The sequence below is a fragment of the Saccostrea cucullata genome, unplaced genomic scaffold (assembly GCF_032062105.1).
Source record: "Saccostrea cucullata isolate Sc308-1 unplaced genomic scaffold, CSIRO_AGI_Scuc_v1 ctg1041, whole genome shotgun sequence".
Lineage (NCBI taxonomy): Eukaryota > Metazoa > Mollusca > Bivalvia > Ostreida > Ostreidae > Saccostrea > Saccostrea cuccullata.
Genome location: NW_026921469.1, coordinates 53,274 through 70,351, shown reverse-complemented (window position 1 = coordinate 70,351; position 17,078 = coordinate 53,274). Strand labels below are relative to the sequence as shown.

Sequence of the window (17,078 nt, the reverse complement as noted above, 5' to 3'; positions counted from 1 at the left end):
TTTTAAAAATCAGGATTTTTAAAAAATATTAGTTCTAGTGTAAACGCGGAAGAATAAAATGTCTAGTACATCTGAACATGCGAATAATTGGTCGAATTTTAAAAATGTGTATATTTTTTCTCACTTGTTTTCAAACTGTGTCGAAGTGTTTGGAACAATAAGATTCTATCACGAGCAAACGTACATTGTCTATTGTAGTTGACGTTCTTTGGCATACTTTAGGCAGGATACTGATTTAATATCCATTCTTTATAAATGCAAAAATATCAACTTCTTACATCGAAGCGGAGCATTTGTCCTCCATTTTTGTGTGTCCTAATCCCGTCCGATGACGTAGATTCTCCGCCGTGTAAATAATGTTAAAATGTACGTGTTTATCAAATCAGTATTTTCAAAACGAAATACTAGTACTATACAAGTATAGCCTATAAATTGTCCTCCATTGCGGAATGTATACTTCTACCATAGGTATACTGAGTATTCTTATACAGCTTAATTAATTTATAAATCAAATACTAGTATGTGTGTGTACATCTACTATATATAAATGATATGTTTATAGTATAGTACATATGTACTATATTTTACTTCTATCAGTTTCGTCCACCATCAGATCTACATAGTACTCTTCGTGAAAGATATTAAATATATGGGTTATGAAAATCATGATTGTCCAAATGAAAAGAACCATAAAATCAACGAACTTCTAAATAAATAAAAATATACTTTACCATTTGATATGGTGCTCATTATCCAATTGTTCGTTTTTAATTCGCATTCATTTTATTGACATAATTGAATTGCAGAATTTTTTTTAAAATTATCAAACAATACCTACAATTGCTTTCCTCCATTTCCGAAAGAATGTGACATATCATTGCCAAAATATTTTAGAGTGAGATATTGGTTTAAATTAGGCCTACATCAATTTAGGCATCCAGCAAAATACGAGAACGAAAAACGGGGCAAGAAACCGTCGTAGTGAAAGGGAGACAACTAAACACTACAATCCCGCAAACCGAAGAGTAACAACTTTAGAGTAAACTTCCCACAATTTCCCCCCAAAATAAATGAATTTATTTTTCGGTTATGGTGTATGAATTTAATTGCATTTTTAGCTCTACTGGTCAGAGACCAGAAGAGCTTATGCGATAGTAATGCGTCCGGCGTCCGTCCGTCTGTCCGTCTGTCTGTCTAGCTGTCCGTCTGTCTGTAAACAATTTTTCAAAATGCTACTCCTCCTACAGTTTTGGTCTAATTTCAATATAACTTGGCACACAAGTAGACTACACTAAGATACATAATTCTGTGTATCGGTTTTTGATTTCGATGAACGGTGTTGCTGTGGTTACTAAAAATAGAAATTTCTGTGAAATTCTTTCAAAACGCTACTCCTCCTACAGTTTTGGTCTTATTTCAGTATAACTTGGCTCACTTTTTGACTACCCTATGATTCATCGTTCTGTATATCGGTTTTTGATTTCGATGAACGGTGTTGCCGTGGTTACTAAAAATATATATTTTTGTTTTTAACAAAAATATAAATTTCTGTCAAAATGCTACTCCTCCTACAGTTTTGGCCTGATTTCAGTATTACTTGACAAAAAAGTAGAATACACTAAGATACATAATTCTGTGTATCGGTTTTTGATTTTGATGAACGGTGTTGCCGTGGTTACTAAAAATAGAAATTTCTGTGAAATTCTTTCAAAATGCTACTCCTCCTACAGTTTTGGTTTGATTTCATTATAACTTGGCACACAATAATTCTGTGTATCGGTTTTTGATTTTGATGAACGGTGTTGCCTTGGTTACTAAAAATAGAAATATCTGTAAAATTGTTTCAAAATGCTACTCCTCCTACTGTTTTGGTCTGATTTCAATATAACTTGGCACATAAGTAGAATACACTAAGATACATAATTCTGTGTATCGAATTTTAATTTTGATGAACGGTGTTGCCGTGGTTACTAAAAATAGAAATGTCTGAAAAATTGTTTCAAAATGCTACTCCTCCTACAGTTTTGGTCTGATTTCAGTATAACTTGGCACAGTTTTGGTCTGATTTCAGTATAACTTGGCACACAAGTAGACTACACTAAGAACATAAAGAGACTTTATCAACGATCATTATTCTATTTAGTTTCAAATCCCAGCTGCTTAAGTACTTTTCTCTTCCTTTGCTATAAGTTCAAACCAGTAGAGCTTCAGTCTCGACAGAGACTTCTGGTTAGTATTTCAAAGACCATTCTCCGTAGTGGAATGACAATTTTAGTAATTGAAAAAAAAAAATATGCAGAGGTATTTTTAATATCATAGGTAGATCAAGAAGGAGATAGCGGAATCCCCCCCCCCCTTTTATGTTATGCCGAGAGAGAAAGAGACAGAGTCTGGAATTGATATTGGTACTCTAACTTACGATTTCAATATAAACATGGTACAAAACAGCCCAGTTGGTTGCTATTTCTCTTGCACTAGAGTTTCACAAATTCCTTTCCTCCATTTACCTTCAATATCCCTCCCTTTCAGTGTTTTTTTTAAATATTTTTGAGTGAACATGACAATGGGAGAAAATATTCTAATTATGATAAAGTAACATGGGAGGTATACATGTAATTTGATAACAGATTCAAATGATCTTTGTCTATATATGTACTGTTTTCGTATCATCTTTTGAAGGATTAAAGGGAATTAAAATACATGTAATTTTTCAAAAAAAAAAAAAAAAACTATAAAATAAATTTTTTTCTTCAAATTATAGAAAATTTTTTTTTAAAATCCTTGTATTTTTTGAAAGTGCTGAAAATCCATTCAAATTTAAAGCTACAGTTTGTTTTGCGTATACTTTGATGAATCAGACTGCACATGTATGGTAAGAAGTGTTAATTGGGGAAACGCTTTTATAAGCAACTTTGCCATCAACAGAGACCTATGACTGATTATGATTTGTTTCACTTTTTATCACTGATTGGAGAGAGGAACAACATGTATTATAACGTGGGTTCCCAATGATGCATCTTTAAATTGTTTCTACAATTTTGTTCAAATGAATTGCTTATATGTTCACAAAACATATCCTTGACCTAAGTTGAATCGCGAATTTTGTTTCTTTTTATAAGTTTTAACAAATACATGCATCTGAATGTCACAAGAGACATCTTTTACACTGCACAGATAAAAAGATAACCAAAATTTATTGATTGTTTTTATTTTTTTCATAATTATTCACACTCATTAACTGTGCACAATATACACTAAATGCATATAACAATATATGCATACAAACAAAAACATGTATTAAATGGTTATTTTTTCATAAACATTGGTGCTAACAAAAAAATGTCCCTAAAAAAGGGGAGTAACTCATCACCCTTCACAACATTCCCTAAATGGGGAACTTATAAATTTTCCATTCAATCTTTAGCAAAGGTGTAACTTGAAGAAGGTAAAAAATAAACAATCTACTGACATGATTACATACACTATGAAAAATTAACTGGAAAAAAAACAACAAAAGATTGTTCACTTGAGTATTTGTATGCTTATATTCTACGACAATTTCAAGGTAAATGAACCATCACTTGGTCAAAAAAATACAACTCCACTGACAATCATAGGCTAGAATTTGAAAATTCATTTCAAATAAAGTAGTTAAAATAGGGAAAAAAATATACCCAAACTATATTTTGAAACAATAACAAAAGGTTGAATGTATCACTAACTATAATAATTCAGTTCGTTAGTTCAAATATAGTTCCTAATTGTGCAGAGATAGAAATGCACGTGGATATATTTTTCCTATGTTATTGTCTGCATCCCTCATTTTACAGCACTCAGCCTATGTCTTCGAAAAGCTTGACATGGAAATCAACAAGACAAGGGGCATAAGGTGTGGGGAGGGGAGGGAGGGTGGGGTAAGGGCAAGACTGTTAATTATTTATATTCGATGTTAATTAATACATATAAATCCTACAACATTAAGTAATGAGTAAAATGCTCATCATTTGATGTGCAGGTTCGAAAAAGACCAAGTAATGTTTTGTTTCCTTATCTGGTATTTCAAGGTATGTTTCAACCATAACAGAAATAAACACAACTTTTAAATCTTACAGATGTTTTCCTTCAAATCCACTAGATTTTTTTTACCACTGACAACCTTGAAATAATGGTAGAATTTCAGCAAAAACCATTATGGTTCTGGAATTGTTTAACATTTCACTGTAGCACAATATAGCAATATTAAATATTAACCAGTACAAAAATGTACAACTTATTATAGACCTAGAGAGTAACATTTGTGTACATCAGAAACAAAGATTGTTATGTTTTATTGTTGAAAAATAAATTGTCAATGCACTTCTTGTGGGATAATATTAAAAAGAACCTGAAGGTTTTCTAATAATGAAACATCAATCAATACAAAATGCAAACTTACGAACATGTGTGAAAACCCTGCAATGAATGTAAAAGCTCTAATTAAAGCTGTGAAAAACAGTTTGTAATTGTAATTTAACAAGTGCTCAAATGAAGAAGGAGGAAAAAAGTCCAGTACTAACAAGTACATATGTACGTGAAAAGTGAAAAATGAAAATCTGAAACTGACTAACATGATAATTTAACAAACTCTAATTAAAAATCTCCACTGATTCGGGGCTTTAACGTAATAAAGGCATATATCAACAGACAGACATTCTCAGCAGAAAACAAACAAAAGGACATTCCCACTCAACACCCAGCAAATGAAAGACATCTGAAAAAATAATTATCACAAATTCCAAGAAAGTATACAAAATCATAGGTGCACTTTCAAAACATCTCTGTCTAGACTAGATTTTTTTTTAAAGAAAACATATCATTTGTCTTGAATAGTTTCAAATCCTTTTCAAAATTATTCATCTATAAGAAAAAAAAAACCAATCATCATGAAAACTTTAAGGGAAATATGACAATTCAACATATAATAACAGGGATACTTTTGAAGCTGAAGATAAATTATCTGCCTTAATAATTTATAAGTTCAGTCATTATAGAAGGTTCCTGTTGTTCAGAAATACATGTAACACAATTTCATTCAATGAAACCCAAGGGCTATAATAATTATACTGCCTACAGATATGTTTAATATAAACACTGGCATCCCCATATTTGGTCCAATATAGTAGTACAGAATTTTAGTATTAGCAAAAATTACACTTAGGCATTGTATAGATACAAATATTTTTTAAAAAATCAAACTAATATAGACCTCCCTTTGCAAAAATATTAACAACCAGTTACTTGATGGATATAATTCAAAAGAAAAATAAAAACTATAATGATAAGTAAACATGAATCAAATGCACTTCAACTATTTAAAAAAGGGAGAATACAATGCTAAAAAGTCATTCCAAATCAAACGGTAAATAACTCTATGTGTACCCCACTTAAGGTTTTCTAGACACTGAAAGAGCACACAAAAAAACAAGGAGTTCACAGCCACATTCCTAGGGTTCCTGAGTTAGATTTTGGGTAACTTAGGAGCACTGACAACTGGGTTGCTTTGTTCCAACAGCTTGCGTCCCTCCGTTTTATAATCAAAAGTGCAATCGTGAGACTCAGCATAGCGATGTGTAGCACAGAAGTTGTTTCCACACCTAGGAGGAAAAACATAATACATTAAAAAATTTGAAAAAAGAAGTGGATGAAAAAAAATGCTCAAAAAATGTAAAGGTATCTATTTTTCTTCAATCTGACTGTTAATATTCAAATTTAAGCCTCAAGTTTTTAAAAATAACAAATAAAGTAAAATCGTGTTAAACAGGAATGATATTAGTTGTATCTGATAATAAGATGTGTTTGAGAAATACTGATGACCCTTATGACAATCCTAGTTTCTAAAATGGTAGTCAAATGCTGGGGTCAAGGTCAAAAGGTGAAAAATGTCGGTACACAAGAAAAGGACATGTCAAGGACTTTTCTTGTGAAATATGAAAAACCCTTGCACCAACCATTCAGAAATTATGATCGTCAATTTTTTTCAAAAGTAGGTCATCCAAAGTAAAGGTCAAGAGGACAAAATGTTAAGGTCTTGTCACAAGAAAATTCTTATTGCTAACCTTTCAATAGTTATGGCAAAGGTTAAAGCAGGTCAAATGCCATGGTCAAGGAAAAAAGGTAAAAAATGTGGGTACACAAAAGTTGGTCTTGTCATAAGAGATGTACAAGTTAAAAAAGGTACAGCCAAGATTAATTTTGCAAGAGTGGTTCGAACTGCAAAATCAGGGTCAAGAGGTCATCAACATGTTGGTATCCAAAGAGGTCTTGTCACAAGGAAAACATGTGTGAAATACAAAACTTGAAAAGCCCAAATTCCTACCAAACAAAAGTTATCGGCAAGGTTGATTTTTTTTATTTTTGACAAACAAGGCAATGGACTGATCAAAAAACTATTTATCCCAGAATCTTCAATAATGGGAGGGGGGACATAAAAATCTATTCTGAAGAAAATGTTTTTTATTCAGATTCTTCAACAAGATATGTTAACAGTACATCATATATTTAAACTTTTTGATGCTTCTCTTTTAACTATGAAGGCAATGCATTTCAAACATGTCAAACATCAAAATTTGAACATAAAAATCTTAATTTGTCCATGAATTCCAAACATAACAGCTGGATACTTGAGCTAAAATAAATAGGTTTCCTCCTGGCCAAAGGCCAGTAAATGTAGAAGTTTGACCAGTTCCCTTTTTACACACACTGGTTTTATTGATTAGTAATTTTTCAATAGGCCTAATCTTTGCTGGTCAAACACTTCGAAGCAACATTCAAAAATAGGTAAAAAAAAAAGAAAATTATTTCAAACTCTGCAAATGTCTGTTTGTGGCTTAAATTTGATATAAAACATTTTTTTTCTTGAGACTGTTACCTGCATATATAGCTGGTGGCAAGGCCGGTTTTCTTGCCACAGACAAAGCACCGTTTGGCAGCCTTCTTTTTGGACTTGACAGGGGGCAGTCTATGTGAAGGGGAGAGCATCCTTCCATCGCGACTGTTGACCCTCTGTAGATGGGCAGACTGAAAGTTAAACAAAAAAATTTACTTAAATCCTGTACTTCTGGAAATCTGACTCTCTGTTATACCGTATAAGCAGAATTTTTAGCGAGGATTTAATTTTGGCATTATTAGCGAGCATGTTGAGATTGCTAAAATTGAATATCCCTAAAAATTAATTGTGTTTTATTTGTAATGGCTTCTCTGGTGAGCTTTTGAATATCGCTAAAATTACTTCTTGCTAAAAATAAAATACCCAATATTAAGGCCAAATCGCTAAATTTGCGTCTCGCTAAAATTTCCACTTATACGGTAACATTTAATTTTTTTTTAAACCTTTTTATTGAGAAACAGCTCATAAAACAGAATATATATAAGAAAAGGTATTCTCCAATTCACTTATACATATAATTTTGAAGCAATACCTTTACAGTGTGCATTAATATCACAGAGAAAAGAATAACAATATTAAGAAAAGAATAACAATATTATACATGTACTAGTTTTAAGCCTAATAATTTTTTTTTATACCTAGCCAACCAACCTTAAATTTTTGTTCTGACCCCTATGCTTATTTTTTTTTTTGTGGACATATAAATCTTGAAATTGCATGTCTGTACATTTTCTTTTGAACATTAGGAACATTCCTCTCGGTATGACTATGGGAGAAACTGTTGGCCAGGTGGGAGAAAAATTTTATGCAAGAAAAGTAGTGATTTTTAAATTTCAATTTAATGTTTAAGAAAAATTGAAAAATAAAAATATAACTCTACCTACTGACCCCCTTTTTTATAAGCTTGTTATAGTAGCCAAAGCTTTTTTTCATAGGCCAAAACAAATAACTCAACTTTTGTCATTACAATGTATAGAAAACTATCCCAAATAGAACTATTTACAGTATTTCAAGCAGCAAGCTGTATTTTACAAATTGATACACAGACAGTAGATCTATTGGTCATTCTTTTGGAAATATTCTGCAGTGTTTACAACTTTTTCTTCAGACAGGCACCTACATGTACTAAATATTTATTACAGTAATTTCTTGATGCACTTCAACAAAACTCAAGTTAAAGACCTACCAACAATCGTTCCTCTGGGGAAATAATCCTTCCTTCCTGACTTGTGCTCCCAAGGGCATAATTTCCAAGACGGGATTTACTTCCGCTTGGCACAAAGTTGCCGATACGAGAAGATCCTATTTTTTCTAGGGATGCCTGCCTGAGGAGCCCTGACATTGCCCGAGCCTCACTGGTACTCAGACTTTCCAGAGTGAACTCTTTCCTCCGTTCCAATCCCTTGAAACGTGAGGAGGTGGTAGGTCTCCCTAGTGATTCTTGGAGACTCTCTAAAGTCAAGTCTTTATTGGATGCCTGGGGTCGGCCCAGGACCTCCTTAATGTTTTCTATGGTGAGATCCCCTTTCAGTTTTTGTTTTGTTTTGGAAGAAGAAGAAGGAGGAGGTTGTAGAGTATCCTTGTAATTTTCTAGATTCACATCTTTCTTTTTCGTGACAGTTTCCTGCAGACTGCTCAATCTGTGTAGGTCTCTCACTTTGGATGATGAAGGTGTACAAGTGTTAGAGCTTATAAAATCCGATTTAATGTTCTCACTATCCTCCCCCTCCCAGGATTTGACTCCCCCCTCCCTCCACTCGGTGGCGAGCTGTGACTCGTGCACCAGGCTACTATCCTCCTTGACACTGGACAGGATCCCTAATCGGCTAGCACTAAGTTCTGTATTCTCGGCCATCATCTGGCGACTCCTACTACGGGTTGATTTGGCACTATGGCTTTTATTGTGTTCGGAATTGGTTTCAAGTTCGTTATAATTTAACAAACCACTTCCTATGTTATGGTTGAGGCTAGCAGCCATGTTTTGACCCATAACACCACCAGAGTTCATATCATCTTTGTTGCTGATTTCTATGGTAGCAGTTTGCTCCCCTTGGGAGTATGATGAATGATGGCCAACAGGTGGCAGACAGAAGTTTCTGTTGAGGTTGTGAGATAGGGTTCTCCCGGAGCCCGGGAGCTGTCGACGTCTAGCACCACGGCTACTACTGGAATGTTCTGAAGAGGGCGGACGAGGAATCTTTTTCTTAGGCTGAAATGTATTCAAATAATAAGTACATATTCATGTAAAAAGAGAATTTTCTTGTGACATATTTATCTGTTTCAGTTATTTCCCTTAGTGGTCAAACTAGTGAATTTACCTTTTTGAGCAACCACTTTCAAACTTGTATTGTAGAAATATAGTCTTTATAAGCCATAATTATTTTAGTATTAATTTGTAAGAAAACTGCATTATTTTTACCTGGTTGCCCAGTATGACAAGTTTACATTTCTTGAAAAATAAAGGAATATGGTCATGATTGCCTCCAATATAGCAATCAAAATCAATGAGAAAAAATCATGTCTATCAAAAAACTACGCATATCTGATACATAATAATGCTTTTTTGACAATAACAGTTTATGTTATCATACAAAAGGGAACTGAACAAACCTTTTTAGTGAGAGTTAATTTCTCCATTTTGCCTCTAAGCTGCTTCATTTTCTCCTTGAGTTGTTCGTTTTCCTCAAGTTTCTCCTTGGGAGGCGCCTCTTCCTCCTCCTCCTGGTCATCAAAATTATACATCGAGGCCCCACTACAAGATACACAGTAAACATTAACCTTCATTTTAAAGAAAAATTTTTTTAATTACATTAATATTATTAGGTACACAGAGGCCGCATTACAAATTAACGTCAAAAAAATTACCACTCCTTCAAAAAATGTAATTATAAATAAAAAATCACACAATATTTTTTAGTATATTGAGGTCCCACTACAAGGAAATGTCAAAACACTACCCTTCAGTAAAAAATAAAAACATTAACCTTAAGAATTTTGTTTTAATTACATTAAAACTACTAAGTACACAGAGGCCCCACTACAAGGAAACCTAAAAAACACTACCCTTCAGTTTCAAAAGAATATTCAAACAAAATTTCAAAGTGACGTTTGGAATTTGTATCTATTGGAAAAAATAAACATCAAATAATAGAATGAATGTATTTATACTGGGTAATCATGTCGATAAATAACATCAAACTAGGATTTTCCATAAAAATGCAAGGACATGTTTAATGTCAAAGCAGTGAATTGTTTTTATGAAAGATATTAGTTATCATCTCAATTTACTGTATTCTTGGTTATTAAATTTATTCTTAATAATTCAAAAATATTAATTTCTTTTCAGACATTTCTCTTTTTTAATTCAAACACTTCTAAAGGCCAAAATAATTGTCAAGTTTGGCTAGGGATAAAAATACAGCACTATTGAACAGACATAAAATGCATCTTCATATGTATCTACTTCAGAAAAATTTTGCATTTATCAGGAAAAAATTTATGTCATTTCCTTTACAGAAAACTTTAAAATAGCAACATACATATTGACTTTTTTCACCAGCATTGGTACAGCTCCCTGTGGCAATCTCATTTTTTATTTTTTTCTAATCCTAAGACGTGATTTCTATCTCAGCCACCAAAAATTAAAATTCAATAACACGGCCCGAGTGAAATCACTTTCCTACATCAAACTGAATTAATGTCCCCAACAGACATATAAGCATCATTTTGAAGAAGAATCATTTCCTTGCAACTATCATCCTTCACGAAATTCCTAATCGGTAGTGAGCTTTAAATCCTTTCATGAAGACGCCAAAAAACAACATTGAAAATAAGCCCATCTTGGCTAGTTTAACGACCTACATTGGTTGGCTAATTTAAATGATTTGGCTGTCAATCTTTCTACCTGAGCCCATACCCGTAAATCTGTGTGTGGGATCATTCGAATCACACTCGTGGCTTTGTTTGTGTCCCTGGTATTGTGCGTGCTTTAGTGTCACTGCCAACATGTGTGTATGAATTGAATGGCAGTTTTTTATGTAAAATAAGTGTCTGCTGTCAGAATAAAAGTACTATATTTTGCTCCCGCTAAAAATTACACTAAATTAAAACATGTATAATTGGAGAAATGAAAATTTTGAATGAACTAAAAGCTACCGTGCCTGTCTCTCTTTCTATAATTTTATCTACACACTGCTTTAGGCTAGTACAAAGATAAAATGATAAACTAAAACTGATGTAATAACTCTGGATATCTTTTACTTCATTTTCTTGCTTCCTTAATCACACTAAGGAATACATTGAACTTTCAGGACGAGGAGGATTTTAACAAATGGCATAGACATATTAGTGCAGGTTTACTTCTGAAGATTTCCTAATTAAGATATATACAATTTCTCTTATCAAGGCCTTTTTACATATTTTATATATTTGTTCAGCGTAAGTGATAAAAGAAATGCCAATAATTGATAACAACAAAGTAAAACTGTGTCACTGCTGGGTCTGAAATCAATATCACTGTTTTATGATGCTTCTATATTGATACCTTTTCTTTTATCTATAGATTCTACAGTTTACTCAAAACTATGGACAGTGTACATTCAGTTTCATGAAAAAAAAAAAAGAACATGGTCATTTTCAGTTGGAGCAAGTAACTTGCACAGACTGAGAGGAGAGAAAATGTAGATTCTATATTTGTATAATGCCAGATTTATAAGACTACTCTATAATACATTCACAACAAATATCAATCTACATAAACCAGAAAATAAAAGCCTCATAATTATTTGTTATAATTAGGAAATGTTACATGTTTTAGTTATTTTAAGTACACATCCTTTTCATTTCAAACAAACTGAAGTGCAATATTCAATACACCAGTCCTCGGTCCATAAGGCATATAATTTATCATCCCTTGACTACATGATTAACATGAATCTTACAATCCTATAAATCTACACTGAAACAATAGTATCATCTGTGTGGGGTCTCATGATCTTTTCAACATTTGAGATTAAATCTGTAACAAATTTTACAGATCTAGATCACTAAAGTACTAGGGGATTCAAATACTGTAGTGTAAACCAACTTTTATTCGCTTGTGAGAAATTTTCGCGAAGTTCGCGAGAGCCTCTTCATCGCGAATATTTCTCGCCGCGAACTGGTTCTTAAAGTCTATGTGTCTATTAAAAAGAAACCTAAATAGGCTTTATCACGAAAATTAATCGTCGCGACTGGTGTACCCCTGGCAAATCGAGAAATAAAGTTGTTGCGAATAAAAGTTGGTTTACAGTATATTTATCAATACTGCAGTAACTAATCTTTCTAGACCTGTTTAACTTCAGTGCAAAAATTATATACATAAACATACTCTAGACTTTGTCTAGAAAATTTTCCTTAAAAAGTCCACTTATTAACAAATAGGGTCAATGTATGATACCAAGTAGAGAGTAGTTAGTTAGTATTCAATTGGGTACATGTGTTATTTATAAAAAAATCTTTACACATATCTAAAGCTTGATTCTCAGATTTAAAAGGTATAAGCGCTAACCACTAATCTCACCACAAAATAATAGATAGAAAAAAAAAACAACCTATCTATAAGATATAAATCTATCATGATTCACAGAATTTTTCAGAAAATGTTCAGCAAAAAAAACACAATGTAGATATGTGCTCAGAGATAAACCTTCACAAATCTCTCTTATTCACTCAATAAATTATTACCTCAGTGATTCAGAGAGCGGAGTAAGGGTTCCGTCCCCACGATCTACTACGCGGAAAAAATTCAACTGGTCCCCTTCTCTAAACACCAGTAGAGTGACCTGCCGATTGCCTGGTATTTTCTCCCAGATTTCGTCTCGATTTGCCTCCACATATTCTGCCATTTCTCTCAGGGTTGGGTCTTCCATTGGAACTAAAACATGAAGCAAGGACTATCTCAAGACTGTTTGCAAACAGGGGCAGGTATACACGAGGGATAATATATACATGAACAGTTACCTGCAATAATTGAGGGAATCTGTTTGAAAAATTATATAACTTAATACTGGACTTTCTTAGCTCAAATAGATTTTTGACAAAACATGAAATTCACATGTTTTATTTTTGTTAACCTAAATTAAAAGATGTTGACTTTGTATGATTTTATATTTGAAAACAAAAGAAACATGCCAACTGCCTGATCAAAACTATTGAGTAATTGTACAAAGTAGAAAGATTTTTGATGTGTAAAAGAATACAAATTTTACATGAAAAGATCTGAACTCTGCTAAATACATTTTCCTATGGTCCACCCATGGCGTGATACAGAACTCTAAATTAACATTTTCTTATGGTCCACCGATGGTGAGATACTGAACTCTACCTGTATGTTTAACACAGAATATATAATATTGACATTTAATAAATATAATCCCTATCAATTTGATGAAATTAATCTGTTTTTTAATACGAGAGTTATATTCTATACAATTTCCTATATATGTATAATCTGCGGCATGCTTACTTCTTCTGGTATTAATTGGACCGCCCCGCATGGCCAGGACCAGCTTCAGGGTGGCGCCGTCGTGGATGCTGTAGTCGTGGAGACAATAATCGTCCTCTAGCTCCATGGCCTGCCAGATTAAATGCTGCTGTCCAATGGGAATCCCTGGAAGAAAGAGAATTAAAGATATAACTAGGTAGAGATGAATAAAGTATGCAAGGATACACTATCAAATAAAAAAAATTATCATTATGTTATATCATAAAAGAATATTCAATGTGACCAATTGGCAAATGAAGATTTTATCTTGAATATATTTTCTTTAATCACCTTCTTGTGTTATCAAAGATTTGTGCACTGTCATTTAAAAATAAACATGACATTTACTTCAATCAAACTTCCTTTTTTATTTACATTGAATGCATTTTTTAACATGTTATTATAATTGTGTTTTATCATGAACATAATTTCAGAAACCAAATTTAGAATCTATCAGTAAAGAGGGATGCTATTTATGGATGTTTTTTATTTATTTCTGTATCCTGTGCTTTGGATAATAAAAGGTGTCAGGCAAGAATGGGGCAATATCCTCCTGTTTGATGACTTGTGTTGAACATGCATTAAAACACAAGACATGAAGTACAAAATATGTGTTATCCTTTTATCAAACTCTTCAGTGAATTTGATAGATAAGTTTTGGCTGAATCATTGGCCACTTTTGAAAATGTTCATATGTATTATCATACAACAATATGTCTAGGAATTCCATCCATTCTACCCAAAATCAGCTAAATTTAATGTGGATTAAGGAGTCAATAAATTCAGTATTATTTGTTGGACCACAATTAACGTTGTTAAATTGGAGTATAAAAATATATATACCACTGTCAAATCACCAAAAAATTTTAGTACTGCCTTTATTAAATGGTACTCACATTTACCAAGGAATTTGTAAAATTGAAGTGTTTGAGAAAGCCTTTATCAGATGTTTATAATGAAAACATCCAAGGAGTCTGAGCAGCTAACTCTTTCTTATAATAAAAATATTTAAATAAATAATTTCTATGTTTACTTATCCAAACACATTTTGATATCAAGTTCCCCATATCATACAGAAAAATATTATGAAAAGTGGTACATTCAAATATGTATTGTGATTACATTCTTTGCATATCTTGATATACAACACTTCTTGTTCCACCTTTACATTTTGATATGTGTACATAAGCTTAAATAACCCTAAGATTTAATAAGATTAAATTAACCCACAACACTTAATCCATGTCGAGTCTTTACTGCAAATCTTGTCATTTAATTGCCACATGACACATTAGTGAGAAACAAATGATGTCATAGTTGATTACTGATGATAGTGAAGTTTATCTTTACTTAAGGGGGGACCTATGTCGTTCTACGTCAAGGCAGCGTTATGTGACGTCACAATAGCGACGTTTGTTTTACCTGTTGACTTTTGCAGCTGTGATATAGGCATACCATTGTAATAATAATCAATAACGTACACCATTTACAAAAAGGAAAATTTATTCAATATTAATACCAGATTTATTTGATTTAGGAAGTTTGTTAATATTAGAATTCTCTTCTTTTGGTTGATAATTCATAGCGATTTCAGTTGTAAAGAAATACTTCGATGATATGCTGATATATAAGTGCAAAAGATAAGAAAAAATGCAGCAAAGAAAGCAGCTTAAATCAGGGAAATATGTATTAATTGTATTTTCTGATAAAACTAAGAAAAATTAAAAAATGTACTTATACCTATATTTGCTTATTGATTTATAATGAATGTAGATTTCACTGTATAAAGTCATTCCTATGTTCTAATAGGTGTTGGATGTTTACGGGATAATGGGGGGGGGGGATAATGATTGGAATGAAAAAGAAAAGAATTAATCTGTTTCTAATCAAAACAAAATACTCGTTTTTCGCAAAATATTTTCATATTAAGATGTTTGTCAGTGCTTACTTGCCCTTATTTAGTGCAGAAAGGTCAATATTTATGGCACAAGAGTACGAAAATACAAGAAAACGTCATATTTCTCGTTTGTTTTATCATAAAGGTATACTTTTTTCTTTGTTAAAATAAAGAGATGAATCATTTCTTTCAACAAATATGAATTACAACATTTTCACACAAAGACTTTTTAAGATATTACCTGTTATGCATGTCGGAATTGTAAAAAATACGACAAGAAAAACGGGGTGATACTTACATTGTGCTCCATTATAATTTTTCATACGAGATGAATTACAAGAATTTGCCTTCATTTTAAAGAAACAAGTCATATAAATTAAATACCTGTTGATTTTGATATGATTTGATATTTTTTGGCTCTTTTTAGCGCATATTTTGCGTAGAATAATAATGTCTGAAAATAATCTATTTTTAGCATTTCACACTGTTTTTGCACGTGCTCCTGTGTAAAAATAAGCATATAAAGGTATTGTTTTTAATACCTAAAAATTAAGAGCATGTGGTCAGGAAAGAAATATCAAAGTTTTGAAAATTTCACACAAAGACTTTTCGGATATAGGTCCCCCCTTAAATGTGGTTATGTGTCAACGAAACTTGTATACCATATCAAAGTAACCCCCTCCATAGACATGATAATAATCAAACAACAACAAAAATTAATGATATTAACAATATATACACATCAATTTTGTTTATTTTCGTTTTTGTTTTAGTTTTAAACAAAGGGTACAACAAAATCTAGTGATAAAAAGGTTGTCCCTATATATAGGCCTAATCTTGCAACTTTGTGTATTCCATAACAAAGGGTCAAGGCCAATTAACAATGGGGGACTGCAGGGTCTAACTTGGCCCTCAGTTTACTTATACCCCAATTATTGATAAAATCCTTTGTGTGTACATGGTCCATTTCTTTCATCCTGTTGACACATTTAGTGACAATAAAGCCAAATGGAGGCAATTCAGACATTATATATATATCGATATATAGCTTCAAAAGCACACTCATTTTTACCTTCAAGTCTTTGAATCTTTGCCTTTACGGACATAATGGTTTCAAAAGGTGAAACTCGCAACTCAAAAAAGGTTCCCGTTAATGTTTCAATGTACAGTTCCATTTTGATGAATGTTTGACTGGAGGACAAAACTATGGTTCACTGCAGTTTCATGCCCTCATAAAGCAAAACATTATTTTTTGTCAACAAAATCTCAAGTAATTGCCATTTTTATCCATTAGTTGCCTTTTCTTAACCTCCTGCACTTCAGCGCCCAGGATGTCGTTGTTTATTTCATCACAGAACAAAGCATCGTCACTCCCATTACACTCATAAACACAGTCTATGATTCACAAAGATGGTGGCAAAATTTTCTACACAGGAATTCGAGGTCTACTGAAGTGCCCGTATGTTGTAGTTACTGACAACAATTTATCTTGTGACGACATTTTTTGAATGCTGGACAACTCGCCCCCAAGACAGGTCGCACAACTTTCAGGACAACTCGCCCCCAATTTAGGACAACTGCCCCCACTCAAGACAACTCGCCCCCAGTTTAAGAAACCAGCGAATATTATATATTTTACAGATATTTGATATGAAATTGTTTCTAGAAAGTTAAAATAAACAACTGAAAATAAATTTTCTCATTCTGTTGAAAACAAAACAGAAATACAATGT

At 32.6% G+C, this 17,078-nt stretch overlaps 1 protein-coding gene across 1 annotated transcript; it reads right to left on the bottom strand.

Annotated features, from left to right (window-relative positions):
- Window positions 1–3,192: 3,192 nt before the first annotated feature.
- LOC134260036 (AN1-type zinc finger protein 4-like) lies at window positions 3,193–16,807 on the bottom strand. The gene is made up of 7 exons (XM_062742617.1): window positions 16,418–16,807; window positions 13,431–13,574; window positions 12,650–12,839; window positions 9,536–9,677; window positions 8,112–9,134; window positions 6,908–7,056; window positions 3,193–5,633 (listed from the first exon to the last, which is right to left on the bottom strand). The coding sequence occupies exons 1-7, from the start codon at window positions 16,518–16,520 to the stop codon at window positions 5,498–5,500; spliced, it is 1,887 nt and encodes a 628-aa protein (XP_062598601.1). The 5' UTR covers window positions 16,521–16,807; the 3' UTR covers window positions 3,193–5,497.
- Between the last annotated feature and the right edge of the window lie 271 nt (window positions 16,808–17,078).

Bases quoted from the DNA above. Each gene is read 5' to 3' on its own strand.
- LOC134260036 (XM_062742617.1), bottom strand. From the start codon at position 16,520: ATGGAACTGTACATTGAAACATTAACGGGAACCTTTTTTGAGTTGCGA. The intron at 12,840-13,430 runs GTAAGCATGCCG...TTCATGTTTTAG, and splicing joins TCCAATTAATACCAGAAGAA to TTCCAATGGAAGACCCAACC. The intron at 7,057-8,111 runs GTAGGTCTTTAA...TTTAACTTTCAG, and splicing joins CCCCAGAGGAACGATTGTTG to TCTGCCCATCTACAGAGGGT.